This window comes from Erinaceus europaeus, chromosome X (assembly GCF_950295315.1).
Source record: "Erinaceus europaeus chromosome X, mEriEur2.1, whole genome shotgun sequence".
NCBI classification, from domain to species: domain Eukaryota; kingdom Metazoa; phylum Chordata; class Mammalia; order Eulipotyphla; family Erinaceidae; genus Erinaceus; species Erinaceus europaeus.
In genome coordinates, this window is record NC_080185.1 from 67998238 (window position 1) to 68024999 (window position 26762).

The 26762-nt window shown below is 37.0% G+C and overlaps 1 protein-coding gene across 1 annotated transcript in view; it reads right to left on the reverse strand.

Moving 5' to 3' along the window:
* DIAPH2 (diaphanous related formin 2) overlaps positions 1-26762 on the reverse strand; it is an 816245-nt gene that overhangs the window by 190593 nt on the left and 598890 nt on the right. Inside the window, exon 27 of the mRNA XM_060182500.1 lies at positions 2469-2564. Coding sequence (XP_060038483.1) covers positions 2469-2564 — 96 coding nt within the window. The remainder of the gene's footprint in view (positions 1-2468; positions 2565-26762) is intronic.

Below are 26762 nucleotides of genomic sequence, written 5' to 3' on the forward strand. Positions count from 1 at the left end.
TACTATACTTGACTTCACCATGTATCACTAAAACCATTTTTAAAAAAAAGTAGTAATAGGTGTAGGCATGACTTAGAAAGGAAGTAAAGGCAGGACCCTAGGAAAAAATTGGGTAAAAAATATATAGATAGATATAGATATAAAATCAACACATATCTTTGACTTTGGGAGAACTACTTAAGTTTCTGCTAGAGGAGGATAGGGACACAGAACTCTGGTGGTGGGAGTAGTGTGTAATTATACCCCTTTTATCTTATACTTACATAAATCACTACTACATTACCAATAAAAATATATTTTAAAAAGTACATGAATAGATAAATATAGACTTTAATTTTCTTTCCTCCAGTCCTCTGTTCTTATTATAGGCGAACTTCAATACATTCATTTTCATAAAGCAATCTGATACTCCAAGCAAAACACACCTTTGAAACCATTCTTGGCTTCAGGCTAATCTAGCAATCAAGATTCACCCAAACATGAAAAAGATGATTACGACTTACATCATTTTCTATGATGAGTTTCACCATTGCCAAAAGCATTCCTTTAACAACTCTGCACTGCTCTGTTTCTTTTACTGCTTTGTACAATGGTTTTGAGAGCTACCAATATCTACTGAAACACAAATACAGGAATTTCCTTTTTTCAAGTAACAGTCTTTTTAAAGTATCTTATTAATCTAACCTAAGCAGAGTTTATACATTAACTATTACACTCCTTTTTTCATTATTTCTCCATATAGCTTTACAGCCCACAAAGTGAAAATTTAAAATTAAAACACTTTTTTTTACATTAAGAAAGGTAGAAACTGAAAATATACCCCCCTGCCTTTAGAAGAATTACATAGCTCTTTTTTATTGTTTTATCCTGAAGGGAGACATTATTTACCTTCTACACGTTGCTTAAATAAAGGTAGGCACTTTTCTAGTTCCTTTTTTTTTTTTTTTGCCTCCATGGTTATCGCTGGGGCTCAGTGCCTGCACTACAAATCCACAGCTTCTGGCAGACATTTTTTTTTCCATTTTGTTGTTGTTATTGTTGGATAGGACAGAGAGAAATTGAGAGAGGAGTGAAGAAAGAAAGGAGGAGAGAAAGTCATCTGCAGACTTGCTTCACCACTTGTGAAGTGATCCTCCTGCAGGTGGGGAACACCGGGGGGGGGGGTAGTTAAACCAGTATCCTTGGGCAGGTCCATGTATGTTTAACCCAGTGTGCCACTGCCCCGTCCCCTCTAGTTCCATTTTTAATTAATTAATTAATTAATTAATTTATTTATTTATTTTAAAAAGGAGACATTAACAAAACCGTAGGATAGGAGGGGTACAACTCCACACAATTCCCACCACCAGATCTCTATATCCCATTCCCTCCCCTGATAGCTTTCCATTCTCTATCTTAAAGGAGGTTGTTTTGCTTTATTAATTTTTTTTCTTTTCCCCAAATAAATTTATAGTGTGACTATACAACTAATCAAAAATTCACAAAGAAGTCTAGGAGCTGGCTAGGTCACACAGGGAAACCTTTTATGCATGAAATACTGGGTTTGAGCCCGGTTTATCATGGGAGCAATATGGATAGAACTAAGGACAAAAATTAGTGGAAATTCATGGACACTGAAGTGGTGTTTTGGTGCTTCTGTCTTTCTGTCCCTAAAAATACAGAACAAAGGTAAATATAATTTACACAAAGTGGTCAGGGAAGTGACTCAGCAACATATCAAAAGACTTGTGGGCAACATGAGGTCCACATATGCCCAGAGTAGAGTTGTATTCTCCCTTTCCCTCTCCCTCTCCCTCTCCCTCTCCCTCTCCCTCTCCCTCATCCTCTCCCTCTTCCCCCTCTCCTCTCTGTGTGTGCATGTATGTGTGTGTGTGTGTATGTATATATATCCCTCTCTCTTAATAAAGAAATAAATACATAAATCTTTTAAAAATTCACAAAAAATATTTTCCAATACTTTGGAATATCATTGGATCTTAAATTAATTGTGCCTCTTCTCTATTAACATAGAAAATGGGCAGTGGACTATTCACATACTAAAATTCAAAACAAAAACAAAAAGGGCTTCTTTAAAAAGGGACAGTCTCAGTTTAGTTATCTGCAAAGAATTAATGTAGCATCCATTGTGACCAATTATATTTCATGATTTATATTTAGGATTTTTAAAACGCCTTCCATTCAAACCACACGCTCTTAAAATAACAACTTACAATATTTAATATTAAGCACAGTGTTAGTCCTGCTTTCTGATTTTTTTTTTTTTTGCCAAGTCTGCAGTTATCTGAAGATACCTTTATCAAGTTGAAACTTGTGATCACATAGATGTAGAAATTTGCTGAGACTTCACACACGAACTGAGATCAACTGTTAAAAAAGTCTTCACAGGAAGATTTGCTGCTTTATTCGTTTTTCTTAATACACTGAAAATTCACATTTTACAAGACCATTTGAATCAAAATGGTTTTTACCTGGATTTCTTGGAATTCTCTTTCTACGGTCTCGGAATGCTGCACCCGACTGAAGAGCTTCTAAAAGATTATCCATCACACCGGTCTCATCACCCTCTGGAGAAAGTAGGAATCAGAATTAATCTTGGGGCAATTAAAGTTAGAATACAGAAAATAAAGAAAAAATTCTTGTCATATTTGCATAATACCCATAAATTAAAGAAATATATCTATTTAACATAATGGATCTTGTCAGTTTCTGGCACCAAAGACTACTTTGCTTATTATGCACCATTAAGCAGAATTCTTGCCAGTCCCATTGCTCTTTCAACTTAAAGACCTTGTCTTTTGTATTATTGATGACATGCTCAGGATGCAAATAAACAGAAGCTGATCAGCTACTGCTGTCTTCCTGCTAAGATTCTTATAAGATATTTCTAAGCAAGAAAGCACTGACCCAGCTTAATGTAATCAATGCATAGGGTGTGACTTGATGAAGCAGTTATACAAGGTTAAATACTGATGTTAGTAATATCATTCAGCTATGACCTACTATTATCTCAAAAAGACAATATTTGTCAAACACATTTGCATTCAATTCCTAAAAATCCATCTTTTCTCCATTCAAAATGCTGATATTGTATATAAAAGGTGGCAACATTACCTAAAAAGTCATATTTTACATTTGTGAGACATTATTAGAGCCTCATTATCTCTTTAAGAATATTGCTATATTTCTAAAAATTTCCCATAGGAAAGAACTATTATGATTCTATGAGGGGGCAGGAGAGATAGCATAATGATTATGCAAACAGAATCTCATACTCCAGGCTTCCAGGTCCCAGGTTCAGTCTCCCATACCAAAATAAGCCAGAGCTAAGCAGTGCATGGGGGGGGGGGGATAAATTCTGTAAGTAGAATACTTGAAAAATGTTTCTGTAAATTCCTAATAGAAACACACTTAAAAATTATTTTTCCCCTTTTATTTGATAGGCTAGAGAGAAATTGAGAGGAGAAGGGGAGAAAGAGATGGGAAGAGGAGGGACATCTGCAGCACTGCTTTACCACTCACAAAATAGATCAATAAATTTTTTCAAAGATCACCTTGGAATTCTTGTATCTGAAGGTTGGGAAATGCACAAGGACAGTGGGAACAGGTGGTAGAGGGAAAAAAGACTCAAGTGAAGATGTATTGCTACACTTCAGGTGGACACCCTATCTTCTATTGCTTCAAATCCATGTGGCAGATTCAAAGGTGTGGAAATACTGAAGAGCTCCATGGTTTAGGAAAATAAGCTTGAAACTGCTATATAGAACTGTGGAGAACACTAGAACTTAAAAGAACCCCCAGGGGTCATCAGAGTATCCAAAGAACTGAACATTATACCTTATAATAGCAGGAAACCAACAAATCTTTAAGATGTCCCAGCTGCTATAGATTCTGATGTACTGTGTCAGATTTCTCAGAAGGTAGAAAAAGTGACTGACCTCAACAGCAGAGTTCCTATTTTCAGAAATCAGTCTGGGAAAAGATCTGTGTCTCCCCTTTCCCACCAGACTTGAGTTCTGTGTACCAGACATCAGGCACTAGAATACATCACTTCTTCAAACCCCCACTCCCATCCCAGACATACACACACTCTACAACTCATAAAAAGCAGAAACCAGTGCCACCTGCTGATCAACAACAAAAATCCAAATAGATAAGTGAAACTAGGAAGATGCTATTTCTGAAAAATCAATATGATCAAACCTTAATGATGCAGAAAATTTGAAGAAATATACAGCTCTCCACTTAATATTAATAAATGGAAAAGAGAAACCCATGATCTCAAAAATGTACTTAATAGGGAAGGGGAAAACATGACTACATATAAAACGGAGTGACAGTCACTTTGAATGCATTCCAGTCTCACATAGCAAATGAAGAAAGTTAATTATTCATGTAAGAGAGAATGTCAGGAGTAGAAGACAAAATGACCATATTCTTTGACATCAAATTAGGAAAAAAAACGGTCTAGCAGAAATGAAGCAACTCTTAGAAACTGAAGACTCTATTAGAAAGATAAGCACCAGAATTACAGGGGCCTCAGAAGGAGAGAAGAGAGGAAAAACGGTATTCAGATGTATACTGGGGAGCAGGGGACAGGGGGGTTGAATTTGGGATATGGCCATAATGTAGATATTCAGGAAGCAGAGAGAACTCCAAGATTCCTGTTGTATTTCTCTTATTTATTTATTTATTCCCTTTTGTTGCCTTTGTTGTTTTATTTTGTAGTTATTAGTGTTGTTGTTGTCGTTGTTGGATAGGACAGAGAGAAATGGAGAGAGGAGGGGAAGACAGAGAGGGGTAAAGACAGACACCTGCAGACCTGCTTCACCACCTGTGAAGCGACTCCCCTGCAGGTGGGGAACCAGGGGCTCAAACCGGGATCCTTACTCAGGTCCTTGTGCTTTGTACCACCTGCGCTTAACCCACTGCGCTATGGCCTGACTCCCTCCTGTTGTATTTCTACTGTCCCTCCTTTCCTTCTCTTTCATCCATCCTTGCTAAATAAACACAAATGAAAAAGTGGGTCCATGAGGACAGCTCAGAGATATTCTGTGTGCAAGAAGCCTTGAGTTCATGTTATTTAATAGGTTATTTAATAGCACAGTCTTTGTTTTTAAGGTATTTATTCACTTATTTAATAGGTCAGAAACTGAGAGGGGATGGGGAGATAAGGAGAGAGAAAAAGAGATATCTACCGCACTGCTTTACCAGTAGTGAGGATTCCCCCCATAGGTGGGGCCTCGGGGCTTGAACATGGGTCGTTGCACATTGTAATGTAATGCATATGCTTAACCAGGTGTGCTACCACCCCCCTTTTAAATTTTTTTTTATTTTTCCTTTCTTCTCTCTCTCTCTCTCTGCTAAAAAATGGTTGTAAAAATGGACTGAATCTGGGCTTCTGGAGCAATAGGTATGAAAATCTTTTGCATTATGATTATGCTACCTTGCATCCTCTGACTCTGCTTTAGAAAAGATGTGCATGAGTTAGGCAGAGGTAATAAAATCAAGGAATTTTACCCTTATGGTTTTTTTTTGTGTTCAAAGACTTTTATTATTATAGCTTATACATGTAATCAAGTGACCTGCATTTCTCTAAAAAACAACTGCCAAATGACTTTGCTTATATGTGCAATCTGAAAATTTGAAACATATGAACATGTAAAGATAAAAAAGTAGCCAAAGTGTCCTTAAGGCTTTGTGAGAACTATGGTGCTTATCCTGGGAGAGGCAGAAGGTACAAGCTGGGGTGGTGATGGTGCAGAACTGTGGTGGTAGTTGCAATGTGGAACTATACTCCTTTAATCTTTAAATCATTAATAAATTATAAGTGAAAAAAGTTAAATCCAATTTTAATCTAAATAACTATTGGTTATGCTACATATCACTGAAAATATTGTTTTATGTGGCAAGAACAAGCTAAATCTATTTTGGTTGTGTTCCTCATTGACTTGAGAATTACTCAGTGTTGCAGATATTTTTTTTATATTCTATTTTTAAATATGCATTACTTATTTATAATTATGAGAGAAAGGAACCAGAGTATCACTCTGGCACATGTGATGGTGGGGATTGAACTCAAGACCTCATGTTTTTAATTCCAAAGTTGTAGCCACTGTACCACCTCCAGGGATGCCTGGTTATTTAGTGTTTTAAAGTAAATTCTCTAGGACATGGCAGTAAATGAAAATTAGGGGAATCAGGCTTCTCAGATTTAGTATTTTGATAAACAAGAAAAAGAAAACAGTATTCTACTGACCAAACTGGGAAGTAAGATTGTTCACTTTCAGGAATACTAAGGCTATAGACATGTCTGAACCATCATCTGCTCTTACCATTGAAAAAAAAGAAAAGGGGGGCCTAGTGGTTGTGCACCCGATTAAGTGCATGCTTTACAACATGCAAGGAATTTGGTTCAAGCCATTGGTCCCCACCTGCAGGGGGACACTTCGGAAGTGGTGAAGCAGGTCTGCAGGTGTCTCTCTGTCTCTCTCCCTCTCTACCTCCCCCTCAATTTTCTCTTTATCTATCCAATAATAAATGCATAAAAATATGAAAAACGAAAAGTAACCAAAAGACTTAACTTTTTATGCAGTACCCTTTTTTACATCTGTTACCCCTTTTTGTCTTCAAAAGAACATATGGGAATAGGTATTATGCTTTTGGATTTTTTTAAACTGGAGACAATGAAACATGGAAATGTTTAAGTATCTTGTTTTAGGCTACATAGTTGGTATGTGGATCAAGGACCAGGAATGAACTCAGATCAATGCAAAAACCAAGACCAGTCTCTGCATGACAGCTAGAAGAGGATGTAATGGTCTACGCTTATAGTGGCCTGATGATGAACAATCAACAGAATTGATGGAACTGGAAGTGATTATACTTAGTGAAATAAGTAAAGAGATGGAAGAAAACAACAAGATGGTTCCACTCATAAACAAAACTCATAAACTAAAACAAACAAACACATCCCACAATGACCTTGGGTCCATACTCTCAGAGGGTTAAAGAATAGGAAAGCTATTGGGGAAGGGATGGGATATGGAGATCTGGTGGTGGGAATTGTGGAGTTGGACCCCTCTTATCCTATAGTTTTGTTAATGTCTCCTTTTTTAAATAAATAAAAAGAAAGAAAGAAATGATAGACTCACAGGGTTCACCCCAGTCCAAGTCAGTTATGATCTACATTTTAAGAAGACTCTAAGGTGATTCATTGTGTGCATATAAAGTCTGAGAGGCACTGGACTGGAAAGGGGATGGGCCTTAACATTGAAATACATAAGATTCGAATCCCACTGTCTTCATTTATCATCTTATTACTGACTTGGAAAAATTGCATAACCTTTCTGAAATTGTTTTCTAATTTAAAAAATGACTTAAAAATGTCTTGCAAAATTGTTGTAAGAAATGGCAATAATAAATATAAATGCATTTTTCCCTGCACTGTATGAAAAAAAAGAATAAGAAAAAATACCTCACTCTTCTTTCTTGGGAAAAAAATAAAAAATAAATAAAACAAACAAACAAAAAACAACAGAATCAAGCAAGCTGTTTCTACAACTTGTAAGAACTATGGTGGTTATCTTTGGGAGGTAGGGAAGTGGGGACACAGAACTTTGTTGGGGTGTGTGTGTGTGTGTGTGTGTATAACTTACATTGTAATCTTTTAATCTGTAACATACCACTAATAAATACATTTTTTAAAATTTCTTGAAAAATGAATGCATATTCTCTTGTTCAAAAGAATACTTTCTAGAGGTCAAGGGGGATATAGGAGCTTAAAATAAATGACCAAATTTGATTGCCATTAGCCAGACATAGAAAGGGAGAGAGGTCATTGTTTTGGAGCTGGTATCATGAAGGCACTCTTGAAGTTAGCTTGGCTGAAATTGTTGGTTACTTTCACTTTGTTTGGTTTGGGAGCATCATTAGTAATCAAAACATGCTGTACTCTCACTTGGTTTGAATTGAGACTTACAGTTCAGCCAACTGATGAATGGCTCATACTTTTGAAGAGGCATTTCTAGGATTAGTATGTCCTGTGACCAACGTGTTATATTCCTGTACCCTACAAGTGACTGTGGCATCCGGACCTTGGCTACACATCAGTGGGTTTTATTTCAAAGTACACCATTGCTCACCTCAAGAGTAGAAGGAAGGGGAGAATTTAGGAACATCATGTGTCTTGTGTCTTTAAACAATGAGCAAGAAAAACTCGATATAGGAAAGGATCTGTATTCATTCATCCAAGCCAAGCCAAGTCATTGGCTTTGCCATCATTCGAAATCTTTAAAGACTGCTATTCAACAGACCTGGACACAACGCAGAACAGGACGTTTTTGATCCTATTCTCTGTAGTGCTTGAAATGTGGTTATATTTTGTGATATACAGAGAAGCTACAGCTGCCTAAGGACTATGAAGCAACATGCCAAAGCTTTAGCAATCCTCCAAAGATGGCAGAATTCTTACTGAGAAGCACATATGTTTTTATGTTGTTAACTAGTCTGTTTTTCATAACATGAACATTTTCCTTCTTGTGATTCTTGTTAAGAGAGAAGTTTTTATTGTACTAGAAACAAATTGAATATATTTTTATTCTGCTAAAAAAAATCTGTTATCTAGAGCCAGTACAGTTATCATATTATGCAGCAGATAGAACTTCCTAAAACAGAAAATCATTATGCTCCTAGATTTAGAAATTACACTATGCTATGCGCCAAAACGCAAAATAAATCCCAGATATAATACAGTTAAAACTATAGAGGGAAATGTCAATTATGGAGTTTATTAATTTTATATTACTCCTTGCCAGAAAAGGTAATTAAAGGTTTCCTATATTGAAGTGTATAATCAAATAAAGATGATCTTCACAAGGATTTCTATTCTTCTTTAACAATTTTGATTTCAAGTTAATGCTTTAAGTACATTTTGTCATGATAAGAACTATCTTAGCTGGACTAGAGAAATAGTTCATTTGATAGTATGCTGCTTTGCTATGCATGTGACCCAAGACATTGAAGGAAATTTCATTGCTGTCATCTAACTCTCTCTGCCTCTCTACCTCTGTCTACATCAAAAACAAACACTGTATTAACGTTTTGAGATAAATGGATATTCTCTTCCAAAATGCTGACTTGTGAAGGGTGAAATTATACCTCAAACAACTACATGGTAGGTGTGACCTGTAAGTTTATATGTAAGCTATCTTTCCCTGATGTATTTACATTTTACAGAGGGAAATTATTAACAAAAATGAATGAATTTCTAATAGTGAAACTTCAGTGAAGGAACACTTTTGGCCATAGGCAAAAAAAAAAGCTAGGGCTAGTTTGCCTGAGGTAAGACAGCTTGACTGTAAATGACAATTAAAGATGTTTATATATGAACATTCTTGTTACCTATATTCCAAAAGACTAGGCAGAGAAATATTACACATTCTATAAATAAGCACTCAATAAACCTGAATATTAATGCTTACAAGAAAACCACTATTGATGCCTCTGGTAAAATATCTCACATTCAGTACTTTAAATAATTACTATTTCAAAGAGAACTTTGAAATACTCTGTGTGTCTTATCAGAATCAATCATTTACTAAGGATATAGAAGAGTTGTACAAGGAAACTAAGCAAAAACAAACTTGTAAAAAAGAATGATTTAACTCAGTTAAAAATTATCCAGCAGAGTATATCTAAGTGATTTTCTAAAATGACAAAATAAAGATGTTCTGAGAAACAGGGATATTAACAATGCCTAATATTTATTGAGTTTAACTATATGTCAGACCCATTTCTGAGAAATTGCCTCTCCTACAACCTATTCTCTAGGAAAAGAAACTGGGGATATTTCAGTGAAGTAATGCATTCAAGGTCACACAGTTGAGGTAGCAGAACCCAAATTAGAATTTAAAGATATCTGTAGAATAATGCAAACTATGACCTCAGTGATCAAATTTAGATTGCAACCTGTTTTTGCGTTGCTCTATTTTAAGAAGCTTTCAAAAATCAATAAAGGAATATTTCATGCTACATGAACATTTCATAAAATTTAAATTTCATTTTATAAGTTTTACTAGAAGACACTTATTAATCATTCATTATGTTTTATGGCAATAGTTGAATAGCTGCAAGATTGAACTTTGTGTCCACAAATCATAAAATACTACTAAATCATTAACAGTGAATGTTTACTGGCTCTTGGTCTAGAGTACACATTGTCAATATCTATATCAGGCTAAATACAGATACTTATGTACCTCATTTGTATGAGGTGCTGAAAGACATTAGCCCCGTATTAGGGAACTACTCTCTTCCCTGATCCAGCTTTCTGGTCCTTTTTCCAGCCATGACAACATCTCCCCAGAAAATAACTTGGATCCACATGCATATCAGATTTCAGGCTCAGGGGAAAAAAAGAAAAAGAAAAAAGAAGAAGAAAACTACTATAGCCACAGGACCTTTGGAATATAACTAAAATATGCCTACTAGCTATCTACAAAATGGAGGACCCCCCCCCCCCAACTCTTCATCTGCACTATTCCAGCCTTTAGGTCCATAACTGTTCAACAATTTGGCTTTGTATGTTAACTCTCTTTTCAACCACCAGGTGTCATATGCTAGCATGATGCCAACCAGACTTCCCTGGACAGACAACCCCACCGATGTGTCCTGGAGCTCCTATTCCCCAGAGCCCTTCCCCACTAGGGAAAGAGAAACAGGCTGGGAGTATGGATTGACCTGCTAACGCCCATTTCTGCAGCAGGGAAGCAATTACAGAAGCCAGACCTTCCATCTTCTGCATCCCACAGTGATCTTGTGTCCATACTTCCAGAGGGTTAAAGAATAGAAAAGCTATCAGGGGAAGAGATGTGACACAGAGTTCCAGTGGTGGGAATTGTGTGGAGTTGTACCCCTCTTATCCTATGGTTTAGTCAATGTTTCCTTTTCACAAATAAAAAAAAATTAAAAAAAGAAAGACATTATCAACTGCCATATAAGTAAACTGTGGCTTGCCATGGGTAGAAGATGATAAAGGACATGAGTAGTCAATATAAATATACCAGAAATTTGTTGGAAACTAAACATAATTAGCATAAGACTGACATTAAGAGCTAACCTTTTTCTCCTGTTTTCCCATCCTTGATATATATATTTAAATTACCTCTATTTATTTATTGGATAGAAACAGCCAGAAATTGAGAGGGGAGTTGATGATGGAGAGGGAGAGAGAACAGAGACACCTGTAGCCCTGATTTGCCACTTGCAAAGCTTTCCCCCTGCAGTAGGGGACCAGGGACTCAAACCTGGATCCTTGTGTATTGTAACATGTGTGCTTAACTGGGTGTGCCACCACCTGACCCCCTCATCCTGTTTTTTTTGTACCTAAATAAACCTAAGTTGTTATAAACCCCAGAACACTAGCCCAACAAATTTTTATTTATTATATTATATATTTTATTTTTACTATATAAATTGAGACACTCCAGAGCCAGGCTGTGGTGTATCCAGTTAAGCATACTCATCATCATGCACAAGGACCCAGGTTCAAATCCCTGGAACCTACCTATAAGGAGGAAGCTTCATAATCAGTGAAGCAGTGCTGCAGGCCTATCAGTTTTTTCTCTCTCCCTTTCTATCTCTCCTTCCCCTCTCAATTTCTCTCTGTCTAATAAAATAAGAAAGAAAGGATGGAAGGAAGGAAGGAAGGAAGGAAGGAAGGAAGGAAGGAAGGAAGGACTGACTTGAGATGCTTCATTTAGATGACCTAAGTCAAGAGTAAGACAATATAGTGCAATAAAAATGATAGGTAGGTTTACATTGAGAGTCCTTGAAAACCAGTTCTCAAAGAGCAGCTTTAAAAAGAAGAATACTTTGTTTCATTCTCCTTTTTGATTAGCAATTTAATTAATTAATTTATTTATTTATTTATTTATTACCAGAGCACTGCTAAGCTCTAGCTTATGGTGGTGTTGAGGACTGAACCTGGGACATCAGCATCTCAGGCATGAGAGTCTGTTTGCATAACCACTATGCTGTCTCCCCCCCCCCATGACTTAACCAAATTTTTATAAAATGATGAGATTTCAGAGCCATAATTTCACAACCATGGATGGTCAGTGTAAGTCATTATACTCTCCACCAAAGTTTGTGAGGGAAATCATCTGGCAGCTGTACCTTACCATTTTTTTAATTTCACTTGGCATAATCACCTCTGTTTCTATCCATGTGGTTCCCAGTGATACAATCTCATTTATTTGACCACAGAGTAGCATTTCATTGACATGCCCATAATTTCATTAACCAGTCTTTTTTTGTTATTGGGTACTTAGATTTGTTTCCATATTTTGCCTATTGTAAATGGTAAAGGTATGAAAAAAGGTGCATATATTCTTTCAAATTGGTGCATCTTTGTCCATTGGATAAACAACCATGAGTGGTATTACGGAATCCTAAAAAAGAAAAAAAAAAGTATATAGAGACCAAACAAAATGAAAAAACAAACAAAAAAAGGCTAACAGACCCTGCAGGATATGGCAAAAGTAATTCTAAGAGGAAAGTTCTTAGCAGCACAGACCTATTTTATCTGTTTGCTTTTTTGTTTAAAAGAAAAAGAGATAGAGCTACAGAGAGAGACAGTTACAGAGCTAGATAGAGATGCAGAGATAGAGCACAGCTCCACTTGGCTTTACTGTGGTGCTAGGGATTAAAATTGAGACCTTGGAGCCCCAGGTATGCAAACCTTTTGTATAACTTTTATGCTATCTCCCCAGCAGCTAAGATCCACATTATTGAAATAAACAGTTTTAACATAACAACTAAAGCAATTAAAAAACAAGTAACAAAGAGACCCAGAAATCAGCAGAATTTAAGAGTTGAGTAGAAATTAGTGAAATAGAAACTAAAATCACAATCCAAAAGAAATCAGAATCCAGAGAGTCTGGTGGTAGCGAAGTGGGTTAAGCGCACATGGTGCAAACCACAAGGACCGGTATAAGGATTCCAGTTTGAGCCCCTGGCTCCCCACCAGCAGGGGAGTCTCTTCACAGGTAGCAAAGCAGGTCTGTATGTGTCTATTGTTCTATCCCCCTCTCTGTCTTCCCCTCCTCTCTCCATTTCTTTCTATCCTATCCAACAACAACAACAATTACAACAATAAACACATGGTCAACAAAAGGGAAAATAAATAAATATAAAAAAATTAAAACAAAAAGAAGTCAGAGTCCATTGCATAATTACATGAATTATGACTACATGAATTAATTTGGTGGATTACTCTGAGGAGTCCCATTGTTTCTGGTCTTTCCTAATATTATACTAAAACTTTAACCACATCATCCACATTTCAAGAGTAAATACTTATCATATCCTACCCATACTCCAATATTCTCATTGTTTCCAGATTTTTCTGCATTTTAATATGTTACTTATTTTATTTTAATGAGACAGAGAGAAAGACTGGAACACAGATCTGGTTTATAGTGGTATGGTGGACTAAATCTGGACTTCAGTGCCTCAGGTATAAAAGTTATTTGCACAAATATTATCCTGTCTCTCCAGGCCAGACAGGCTACTTCTCTTTATCATTTTGTTCATATCCTCTTTTTTTTTTTTCCGGTTGGTTCCTTATTATGATTTTTTTAAAATTTTATTTATAAAAAGGAAACACTGGCAAAACCATAGGATAAGAGGGATACACAGTTACCACTATCGGAACTCTGTATCCCATCCCCTCCCTTGATAGCTTTCCTAGTCTTTAACCCTCTGGAAGTATGGACCCAAGGTCATTGTGGGATGCAGACGGTGGAAGGTCTGGCTTCTATAATTGCTTCCCTGCTGAACATGGGCATTAGCAGGTTGATCCATACTCCCAGCCTGCCTCTCTCTTTCCTGAGTGGGGTGGGGTTCTGGGGAATATGAGCTCCAGGACATATTGGTGGGGTGTTTTGTTCATATCCTGAATGTTCACACCTACCTGTATTCTTGCATGTACCTAATTTAGTAAATAAAATATTAATATAAATTCTAACAAAACAAAGACAAGAAAAAGACAAAAACTTGATACTTTCAAGTTTAAATGGATAGAGATTTTTAGAAAAACTATTTATATATATTTAAATACTTTATTATTTATTAATGATAAAATAGGAGGAGAAAGAGAAAGAACCAGATATCACTCTGATACATGTGCTGCCAGGAATTGAACTCGGGACCTCATGCTGGAAATTTCAATGCTTTATCCACTGTGTCATCTCCTAGGCTACTTTTTTTTTAACTTTATATCACCATATCTGTCCAAAGGGTAACATTTCTAGATTAAGTGCTCTGGAAACTTAATGACCTAGATCTGGGTGGTTCAGTGACTAGAGCTTTGGACTTAAAAGATGTGGTCCAAATTCTGTCCCCTGACAATGTATGCTTTATAGTGACATTATGATCAACAGCCCCTCATTAATAAATAAATTAAATCAAGTTTTTAAAAAACTTAACTGATGAGGCCAGGAGGTAGTGCAGCAGGTTAAGCGCATGTGGTACAAAGCGCAAGGACCAGGTAAGAATCCCGGTTCCAGACCTCAGCTCCCCCACTTGCGGGGGGTGAAGCAGGTCTACAGGTGAAAAAAACAAACAAACAAAAAATGTAACTGATCTAATTTCAGTTACCTTAGTGAATTTATGCAAACATATATTGAGGGGACTGGGTGGTGGTGCATCTGGTTTGAGACCACACATTAAAGTGAGCAAGGGCGAGCAAAGAGGATCACCTGAGAGCACATCAAGATAAGACTTGGATCACTCCAGGAATCCAAGCCATAGATTAGTGCAAACACGTGTGGCTTATGAATAGAGGGACCTAAAGAGAGATTGCTGGGGCTACCCATACCTACTTGGGAGGGGCTGGTACCAGGCTGGTAGTCTGCCAGTTGAAATACCACCTCTGGTCTGAGCTTTATCAACTAAAAGACTGCTGAAGGGAGGAGAACTTAAAGACTCACCAACTTACAACTGTGGGTGTCCACTGCTATTGCCCCTCAGGGGCTGTAACAGGAGCAAGGAAGCCCTATACTGACATGGGTGGGGGCAGGCAGAGAGCTGGCCTGGTAACATAGAATATGTACAGTCCCGGGGGTCAGGAGGTGTGGCTATATAGTAGGAGACTTTTCACATTGTTCTTGTGATAAATTAGGAAAAAGGGTGAATAACTCCCTCATAAATAAGGATTTATTCAGAAACTACAGGGCCACAGAGTGCATAATAAATGAATAAAAATAAAAAACCCAAAAACTTTCATTAAAAGATTGTCACTTCTTGGAACTTAACTAATTTTTTATAAATATATCTTATTTGCTTTAGTTTAATGAGAGAGGAAGATACAGAGAGATAGATACACAGAGACCAGAGCACATCTTAGCTCTTGTTTATAGTGGTGTGGGGGAAATTAACCTGGTTATCTTTGGGAGATGGGAGGGTGGAGGCACAGAACTTTGTTGGTGGGTGTGGTGTGGGGTTATACATTGTAAGCTTAAAATACTGTAATCTACTATTAAACATAAATTTAAAATGGAAAAAATAAGATAATAAAAAGGTAACAGAGAAAAGAATGCAGGCCAGAATCTGCCGACAGACTGAGAATGTATACTGAGCTGTCACTACCTAGACTGAAACTGTAACTGCATATCAGACCAGAACTCCTATCCACAGAAAGCTAGTGGATTTTGAGTATTTGCATAATTGAGCTGTTCAATGTCCTGATTCAAGAAAGACACCTGGGGATAGACCTTCATAGAGCATCAAATATAATGAGAAGATGGACCAAAACAGCAATTAGAAAAAGCTTCAAATTCAATAGTGCTACATAAACCTCCTAAAGATAACATCAAAACTATGGTCCGTGAGAATTTCAATGGAAGAACAATTAAACAAATTCAGAATCAGATAAAGTATGAAAGAAATCATAACAGAGCGATAAATAATTCAGTAGATGAGCTAAATATATATAAGATGGATTTACCAACAGAAATAGTAGTGAACTGGAAGATAGATTAATCAACCAAGAAACTCAGTAAGAAAGAAAGAAAGAAAGAAAGAAAGAAAGAAAGAAAGAAAGAAAGTAAGTAAGAAAGAAAAGAGAGAAAATGTATGAAGAAAATATAGGAGTTATAGGGCATCATATGGTTACCAGAAAGAAAATACAATAAGAAAGAAACAGACTTCTTATTTGAAGAAATATTATCTGAGAATTTCCTCAAACTGAAGAAGATAAAAGCTCAGATTCAGGAAGCTCTAAATGTTCCTAACAAATGTCCCTAACAAAATAAACCTAACTTACATTCACCAAGGCACATAGTAACTATACTTGCAAAGATCAAGAATAACGAGAAACAGAATAAAAGCTACACAATACATAATAAAACAAGCAAAGAAATTAGCTTGGAGGTCAGATGAACTAACAACAGAAAAAAAAAATCCCTGAATTCAGGTGACAAGGACAAAAGAACTCACACTTAAGGTAAAATTTGCCTCCTGCTCAGTTCCACATCCTTGGTTAGGATCTCATCACTGCAGCCATTTTCCCTGATGAGCTCTCAGCATGGCTGGGTTCTGTTGCTTCAGTCTGACTTCTTTTGCTGCTGTGGCTAGTGTCAGCACTGCCTCTGTCACAGTCACTCACTTCAGGCCAGCTACATCTGTGGTGATTGCTGAGTTCACCCTGCTGTCTGCTCAGCCCATCTGGCTTCTGCTTACCCAGTTTTAGGTAGGCCTCTTGCCACTATGGCCACCATCTGGATCTAGTTAAGATGGTACCACCCACTGCCTTAGCTGCCCTTGTGCAGAGTCAAACATAAATAACACAATATAATTTGCCTGCTATAATATAAACCTTCTGATGAAGACTTCAGAACTATTATCCTAGAGATGTTCACCACATTGAGAATTATGGAGGACAACAACAAACTTTGTTACATAATTAATGTCTATGGATTAATTCATAATAGCAATTCAGGATAATGAAGAGTGAAATTATGAAGCTTAAAAAAATACAGTAGAGGAGAACAGCTGCAAGAAAACAGAAACCAAAGTGTAGAACAAGTTTTACACACACACACACACACACACACACACACACACACACACACACACCAGCAAAAAAAAAATACTAAAACAAGTGAAGATAATATAAGAGAGTTATGGTACAGTGTTGTGACTCAGTATACCGGCAGACCACAGGAAGATGGACACAATACATGGATGATGTCAGCCTGGCAACAGAGCAGTCTATAATCTGTGCAAATGCACAATGGATTGTGGGTAGATCCAATGGACTTAAGCATAGGCATCTGGAAGTCTGGTCTTTCTGGCCCCTACTTCTTCTCCTGCTCAGAAGGATCCTGGCTGAGAGTACTCAAGGTGCTCACCATGGCTGCTGCTCCCGGGAACTGAACACCTGTGACTCAACTAGCCAGTAAAGTCTTAAGACTCTTCTACAACCATAATGAGTAATCTATACCTCTGCCGATAATTGGTTATTTTGTTGTACCTAAAATATAATGTCCCACACTATTGTACAGCCATAATAAAGCTTTGACTGTTTGAACCCGCTCTCAGCCTTGCCACAGCTCAGTCCATTATGCACCTCAGCAAAGTCTTTTTTATTTTAATTACAACAGTACAGCCTCAATAAAAAGAACATTTGGATCATAGGGGAACAAGATTTTTTTTTTAAAAGTTTAATAATAGCTTTTATTTGTTTTTTTGTTGTAACCTTAGTTTACAAACCTGTAAGTGATTTAGAATTGCAATGTTTCACCTCCTACAAATGCCTTACCCTATTACCACCCCCAAAAACAATATTCTCCCACCAAAGTATACTGAATCAACTCCTCCACATACTCCACCCATAAATCTTTGTTAACCATCAGTTTTGCTGTCTGACTCTATAGTCTTCTTTTAGTTTTGCTTATTTTTCTAGCTTTGTATGTTTCCATACCATGTGTGAAGTTATTCTACATTTTTATTTTATGTGAGTGTCTTCACTAATTGTTGTAGGTCTTACTTAATGGTAATTTTTTTTCTACTATAGCTTGTCTAAGAAACTCTTTATATCTCCTTTAACCCTGACTGATAATTTAGCAGGGTAAAACATTCTTGGATTGAGGCCCTTTGTTGGGGAATTGTGCAGATGTGGTTGAACACTGGCAGGGCCCATAAACTACTATATTTCCATGCGAGTATTATTTACAGATCTCCACCACGTTATCCCCTCAGGGTATTGCTAATTCAGTTAAAACCATTGCAACAGTTGCTAAGGATGCTTCCACCTTCCCAACATGCCTTTTGCTTCTCTCCACCCCCTTTCCTAGCCAATCCCATCCCTACTTGCCACTTCTAGAATTCTCCCATAAAAGCCTCTCCTGTTTCCGCTTTCGCTCTCTTTGCTCTTTTCTCTTCCGTGACCAGACCCAGAGAAGGGCTGGTGGGCATAGTGGGAGGCAGCCATTTTGCTAGCTCCACATGGCCTAAACCGCTGTGCTCACACCCAATTGTGGGGCATCCGAGTGAATAAAGATTTGTGTTCCCGCTCTGCCACAAGTTCCTGGTCTCTTCTCTCTCCTCCGTGATGCAATCTGACACCCTTTCCATTAAGAACTTTGAATATAGCTTTTCTGTCCTTTCTCATCTTGAGAGTTTCTGTTGAGAAATCAGCTGATAGTAATATGGGATTTCCTTTAAAGGTAGCTGCTTTTCTCTAGCAATACTCAGAATAAACTCTCTGTCTTTGATCCTTGCCATTTTAACTATTGTGAGCTTAGATTTGTATTCCTTTTTCTTGGATAACTTTGAGTCTCCTGGATCTGGGGATCTATATCCATTTTTTATTTGGGCTGAGTGGCTCTGTGGAGGCCCTTTAAATCTGCCTCCAGGACTTGACTTAATTTCAAATGTGTTGCCTGCAGTCAATGCAGTGCCATGTTCTTGCTTGAGTCCTTCTCTTCCTCCTCCTCCACCTCCCACTATCCACTTGCAATCACCAAAATTCAGATAGTGATGTTCCTTTCTTTACAAGAAACCCTAGATATTCTCTGATAAAAATTGTTGAGATATTTTGTTATAATGTGTTTTCTGGGGGAGATCCAACTTTCCATGACTAGGTTGCCATAGAGGAGTAAATAATTTGACAAAAGCAAAGGGTCACTAATAAAGAAACCCTTATTTAGCTTATTTTTCAACAGAGATGTTAAAGGCCAGGGAGGACTGGCAAGATCTATACCAAATTTTGAATGGAAAAGTGCTCTAGCCAATAATATTGTATCTAGTTAGGTTATCACTCAGGTTTGAAGGAGTGATGAGTTTTCCAAACAATTAAAGAAATCCATTACCAAACAAATTCTACAAGAAATACTAACACAGTAAATAGAAAATGAAAATATAGAATAATCACATCCATTTTGGTAAGTAAAGAAACAAAACAGGGAAAATAATGTCAAAGAAGATAGCTGTTTGGATTTAGACTGTAGAACTGAAATTACCAAAGAATATTGGAGAAAGGACTTGGGTGCTAAAGAGTGGAGGGTATCCAGTGAACTTTGGTGGAAGAATATTGGTACTTTAGTGGTAGGTGTGGTGAGTTAACAAACTTTGAAGAGGTTTAAAATTGTACTTTTGAAAAAAATTACAATTTGGGGGGCCAGGTGGTAGTGCACCTGGTTGTGCACACATGTTATAGTGCTCAAGCACCCAGGTTTGAGCCCTCAGTCCCCACCTGCAGGGGGAAAGCTTTGCAAGTGGTGAATCAGTGCTGCAGGTGTCTCTCTCTCTCTCACTCCCTTCCCTCTTGATTTCTGGCTGTCTCTGTTCAATGAATAAATAAAGATAATGCAAAAAAATTAAAAATTACTATTTTGTAAAGCAAGATAGTCTCAAAAATAAAATCAATTTAAAAAATGAGCTCACTCTTTACCATGTATAGAGGCCTGGGTTTGAGTCTTTGGCCACCACATGGGAACACCTGCATGGGAGAAGTTTCACAATTCAGTTGAGCAGGACTGTGTTGTCTCTCCTTCTATCTGATCCTCTCTACCTTATTCCCTCTCTGTCTCTCACCCTCAACTAAAGGATATGTTACTGTACTTGTTTTAGTATCAAATAACAGTCATACTATAATACCTGTTGGCTATGAAACTCCTTGAATTCAGTAAGTGACACATTTTGATAAAAAAAAAAAAGCTCCAGCACTGAATGTACTTGCTAAAACCTGTATGATTTAAGATGCTGCTCCACATTCTTTCTCTTCAAGTGAAGCACAGACCTATTCCTTTGTCTCACAGTAGCTCACAGTGCAGAACCCCTTATATCCCACTATGTGCATTATTATCATTTTTATTATATTTTAAGCATATTTTATTTTATTATAAATAGTCATCATAATTTAGAAGGCAGTGATACCATTTAGCAAAAAATAAAATTAGTGAAACTGACAATATAGCAGAAAAAAAGATGTAATAGGTATGAGTGTGTACATGTACTAAATACAAAATGCCTAAAACAGCAATTTCTACAATGGTGAGATATAAGGAAGCTCTCACTCAAAAGAGCCAGTGTTTCTAGGGGTGTGGAGAATGACTAAGCAAAGGTTGCAGACAATGAAAGAAGTGGTGTTACTACACAGTTGGATTAATGAATAAAAAAAGGTGACAGTATTTCTGAGGCAGTAAGTTGTGAGAAAGCAAGACAATTGCATGTCAATCTGTTAAAAGTGTGGAACAATGGATGAGAGCAGTAAATGTTTAAAGACAGTCATGGATGGTCTGATAAATTTAAAATGAGGACTAGTGGGGTTCCCGGAAGATAGCAGATTGAGAAGCTGCTAGTGGCTTGAGCTCTGACCACATCTCCTGGAAATGGTAGGATTTTCTGCCTTTAGTAGGCCAGTCAATAAGGGGTCCAAGCAGTGACACCAAGGAGGTGACTATAACTTAATTTGGGTTAAGAATTAGAGTAGGAAAAAAGGGGAAAAATTATTTTCCTTTTAATTTTTAAGCATACCTCCTCCCCCTTCCCCCCCCACCCATAACCAGTCCCTGGGGACCAGATCCAAGCAGGCTCCCCTGCTAGGAACCTTTCTTTACCAAATTCCTGTCCCACCAGGGAGTATCATTCTTCTTCTCATTCTAAGTCTATACCCTTCTGAAACCTCTGGCCTTTTTTCTTTCTAAGTAGCCAACCCCCCCACCTCAACCCGCAGAGCTAATTAACTAATTAAAAATAAATAAATTTTTTTAAAAAAACCTTTCATTTCACTGCTCTTTTATGAATGTTCTTTTTCTTGTCTTTTTCTTCTTTCTCTCTCTCTCTTTTTTTCTTTTTCTCATTCTTGTCATCCTTTATTCCTTAATCCTACAGCTTCCAAAGCCACAGCCCCCAGCCTCCACACCACCAAACAGTGTGCTTTTTTGAATTCACTGATACACATTTGGGAATTATTTTGAGGAAGAATTCTGATTCAGTGTGGAATCTCACTGCAAATATCTCTGCTCAACTTCCCTTCCTCCTTTAGCAACCCTTAGAATATACAGTGGATAGTAGATTTGCATAACTGTCTATTTCAGCTATCCTTGTCTAGTCCTGAGGGTTTCTTTACTCATTCTTAACAAACAGCTGCCTCTGATCACAATGTTTGAGGTAATCTGGGACAGCATTTTTATTTTATTTTATTTTATTTTACCCTGCTCTATTTTACTATTAATATTATAAAAAGGCATATATCTTCCCCCCATTTAGGTTGATCAGAAATAACTCTTAGCATATATTTCAGATCTAGGGTAGTGGGCATCTTATCTATTGTGGGAGAAACTTGTCTCCTTAATACTACCTCCTCTACAGACTCTCCCCTCCCTCCCCCTCCTAGCTAATCAAAAAAATTAAATTAAATTAAAAATAAAGTAATAAAAAAACCATTCCTTTCACTGCTCTTTAATTACAGCTCTTTTTCCTATCTTTTCCCTTTTTTCTCTTGTCCCTTCTTTTTCTTTTTCTTTCTTTTTTTTTTTTAATCTTGTAATACACTTCTTCCTTCTTCTTTGTCTTTCTGAATTTTTTAATTATTTTGGGGAAGAAATCTGACTCAGAGTGGACTCTCTATGTGTGTATCTCTGCTCTAGTTACCTCTCCCCTCTTGTTACCCCTAGAATATACAGTGGATATTAGATTTGCATAACTGTCTATTCTTGATATCCCTTCTTTCTTTTCTCTTTCTTCTTCACTGGGATTTGGTTACTATTTTTTCACAGACTGGAGAAATTGTTTGGCTAACTGGTAACGAATAAACTACTTCAATGCTTACTTCAGTTGCTACTGTAATTCCTGAGGTTGGTGAGTGCAATTGTCATAAAGGTATTTAGTACAGTATTGCTTGTACTCAAGACACAACAACTGAGGAACAACAGAGCATATATAAAAAAAGAAACACATAAATGATAAAATGGGTAGATCAAGAACAAATAAAACTGCTACTCCAATGAATGAAGACAAGAGTCCAGAAGAAACTACAAATCAGCCAGAAGTAACCATAGATAATAAAAGTATGCAAGCAATAATAAACTTATTAATCACAGAAATGAAAACAACATTGGAGGAAAGGAATGGCAGTATTAGGGAAACAACAGTTGAGACCCCCAAGGAAAACATTGATTATCTTGAGGCAATTAGAGAACTGAAAGCTGAAATAGCTGTAATGAAGAAAGAAGTTGAGGCAAGGGAAAGCAGACTAACAGAAGCAGAAAACAGAATTAGTCAGAGAGAGGATGAGTTAGAGAAAACTAAGAAAGAGGTGAAAGAGCTTATAAAGAGATTGAGAGACACTGAAAACAACAACAGAGACATATGGGATGATCTCAAAAGAAGTAACATTCATATAATTGGCCTGCCAGAGGAAGAAAGAGAGGAAGGGGAAGCAAACATTCTAGAGGAAATATTAGAAGAAAACTTCCCATACCTGAATAACAAAAAGGACATCAAGGTTCAAGAGGCCCAGAGAGTACCAAACAGAATCAACCCAGACCTGAAGACACCAAGACACATCATAGTCACAATGAGAAGAAGTAAGGATAAAGAAAGGATCCTAAAGGCTGCAAGAGAGAAACAAAAAGTCACATACAAGGGAAAACCCATAAGATTATCTGCAGACTTCTCCACTCAAACTCTAAAAACCAGAAGGGAGTGGCAAGATATCTATTGAGCCCTGAATGAAAAAGGGTTTCAACCAAGGATAATATATCCTGCTAGACTTTCATTCAAACTAGATAGAAAGATCAAAACCAACTTAGACAAACAACAGTTAAAGGAGGCAACCATCAACAAACCGGCCCTGAAAGAGGTTCTAAAAGACCTCTTATAAACAAGAATATCACTATAATACTGGCAATATATCAGAGCAAACAAAATTTTTTTTAACAATGGCATTACAATACATTAAATCCATAATATCAATAAATGTCAATGGCTTAAACTCACCCATCAAAAGGCACAGAGTTCGGGGATGGATCAGAAAACATAACCCAACCATATGCTGCTTGTAAGAAACCCATCTGTCACAAAAAGATAAACACAGACTTAAGTGAAAGGACGGAAAACTATCATACAGGCTAACAGACCACAAAAAGGGCAGGAACAGCCATTCTCATCTCAGACACGATAGATTTTAAATTAAAGTAATAAAAGATAGGCAAGGACATTACATAATGATTAGAGGATCAATCAGTCAAGAAGACCTAACAATTATTTACATCTATGCACCCAATGAGGGACCATCTAAATACGTCAAGCACTTACTGAAAGAATTTCAAAAATACATCAATAGTAATACAATAAGACTGGGAGACTTCAATACCCCACTCTCACACTTAGACAGATCAACAAAGCAGAGAACCAAGAAATATACAAGAGAATTGAATGAAGAGATAGACAGACTAGACCTCTTGAGCTTTTTCAGAGTCCTTCACCCCCCAAAAATGGAATACACCTTCTTTTCAAATCCACATAACACATACTCAAGGATAAAACACATGTTAGGCCACAAAGACAGCATCAATAAATTCACGAGCATTGAAATCATCCCAAGTATCTTCTCAGACCACAGTGGAGTAAAACTAACATTTAACAACAACAGAAAATTATTAAAAGTCACAGAATTTGGAAACTAAACAACATACTCCTTAAGAACCACTGGGTCAGAGACTCACTCAAGCAGGAAATTCAGATGTTCCTGGAAACAAATGAAAATGAAGACACAACCTATCAAAATATTTGGGAATCAGATAAAGCAGTACTGAGAGGGAAACTGATAGCTATACAATCACATATTAAACACCAAAAAGAAGCTCAAATGAATGACCTTACTGCACACATCAAGGACTTAGAGGAAGAGGAACACAGGAACATAAAGCAACCAGAAGGACAGAAATCACTAAAGTTAGAGCAGAAATAAACAATATTGAAAATAAAAGAACCATGCAAAAGATCAATGAAGCCAAATGTTGGTTCTTTGAAAGATTAAACAAAATTCACAAATCCCTAACCAGACTCACCAAACAAAAAAGAGAGAAGACTCAAATTAATAGAATTGTAAACGATGGAGGAGATATCACAACTGACACCACAGAAATCCAGAGAATCCTGTGAAACTTCTATAAAGAACTATACTCCACCAAGCTAGAGAATCTGGAGGAAATGGAAAAACTCCTAGAAGCATATGCCCTTCCAAAACTGAACCAAGAAGAACTACAAAATCTAAATGCACCAATCACAGACAAAGATATTGAAACCGTTATTAAGAATCTCCCCAACAACAAAAGTCCTGGACCAGATGGCTTCACAAACGATTTTACAAAACTTTCAGGAAACAGTTAGTACCGATACTTCTTAAGCTTTTCCATAAGATTGAAGAAACAGGAATACTCCCTTCCACCTTCTATAAAGCCAACATCACCCTGATACCAAAAGCTGATAGGGAAAGAACAAAAAAGGAAAACTACAGACCAATATCGCTGAAACATAGATGCCAAAATATTAAACAAGATCTTTGCCAACCGGATACAGCAACATAGCAAAAAGATTGTTATCATGACAAAGTGGGATTCATCCCAGGAATGCAAGGCTGGTTCAACATCCGTAAGTCAATCAATGTCATTCACCACATCAATAAAAGCAAAGCCAAAAATCACATGATTATCTCAATAGATGCAGAGAAAGCCTTTGACAAAATCCAACACCCATTCAAGCTCAAAACTCTACAAAAATGGGAATAGATGGGAAATTCCTCAAGATAGTGGAGTCTATATATAGCAAACCTACAGCTAACATCATACTCAATGGACAGAAGTTGAAAGAATTCCCCCTCAGATCAGGGACTAGACAGGGCCGTCCACTGTCACCATTACTCTTCAACATAGTATTGGAAGTTCTTGCCATAGCAATCAGGCAAGAGAAAGAAATCAAAGGGATACAGATTGGAAGGGAAGAAGTCAAGCTCTCACTATTTGCATATGATATGATAGTATACATAGAAAATCCTATAGAATCCAGCAGAAAACTACTGGAAGTTATTAGGCAATATAGCAAGGTATCAGGCTACAAAATCAATGTACAAAAATCAGTGGCATTTCTTTATGCAAACACTAAATCTGAAGAAGATGACATCCAGAAATCACTCCCATTTACTGTTTCAGCAAAATCAATCAAAAAACTAGGAATAAAGTAGACCAAAGAAGTGAAAGACTTGTATGGTGAAAACTATGATTCGCAACTCAAAGAAATAGAAACTGATACCAAGAAATGGAAAGATATCCCATGGTCATGGAGTGGAAGAATAAATATCATCAAAATGAATATTCTCCCCAGAGCCATATACAAATTTAATGCAATACCCATCAAAGTTCCACCAAACTTCTTTAAGAGAATAGAACAAACACTACAATCATTTATCTGGAACCTGAAAACACCTAGAATTGCAAAAACCGTCTTGAGGAAAAGAAACAGAAATGGAGGCATCACACTCCCAGACCTTAAACTATATTATAAAGCCATCATCATCAAAACAGCATGGTACTGGAACAAAAATACGCACACAGACCAGTGGAACAGAACTGAAAGGCCAGAAAGAAATCCCCACACCTATGGACATCTAATCTTTGATAAGGGGGCCCAAAGGATTAAATGGAAAAAGGAGGCTCTCTTCAATAAATGGTGCTGGAAAAACTGGGTTGAAACATGCAGAAGAATGAAATTGAACCACTTTATATCACCAAAAAAAAAAACCAACTCCAAATGGATCAAAGACCTAGATGTCAGAGCAGAAACAAACAAATACTTAGAGGAAAACATTGGTAAAACACTTTCCCACCTACACCTCAAGGACATCTTTCATGAATCAAACCCAATTGCAAGGAAGACTAAAGCAGAAACAAACCAATGGGACTACATCACATTGAAAAACTTCTGTACATCCAAAGAAACTATTAAACAAACAAAGAGACCCCTCACAGAATGGGAGAAGATCTTCACATGCCAGACATCAGAGAAGAAACTAATCACCAAAATATATAAAGAGCTCAGCAAACTTAGCACCAAAAAAGCAAATGACCCCATCCAAAAATGGGCAGAGGATATGAACAAAACATTCACCTCAGAGGAGATCCAAAAGGCTAACAAACATATGAAAAACTGCTCTAGGTCACTGATTGTCAGAGAAATGCAAATTAAGACAACACTAA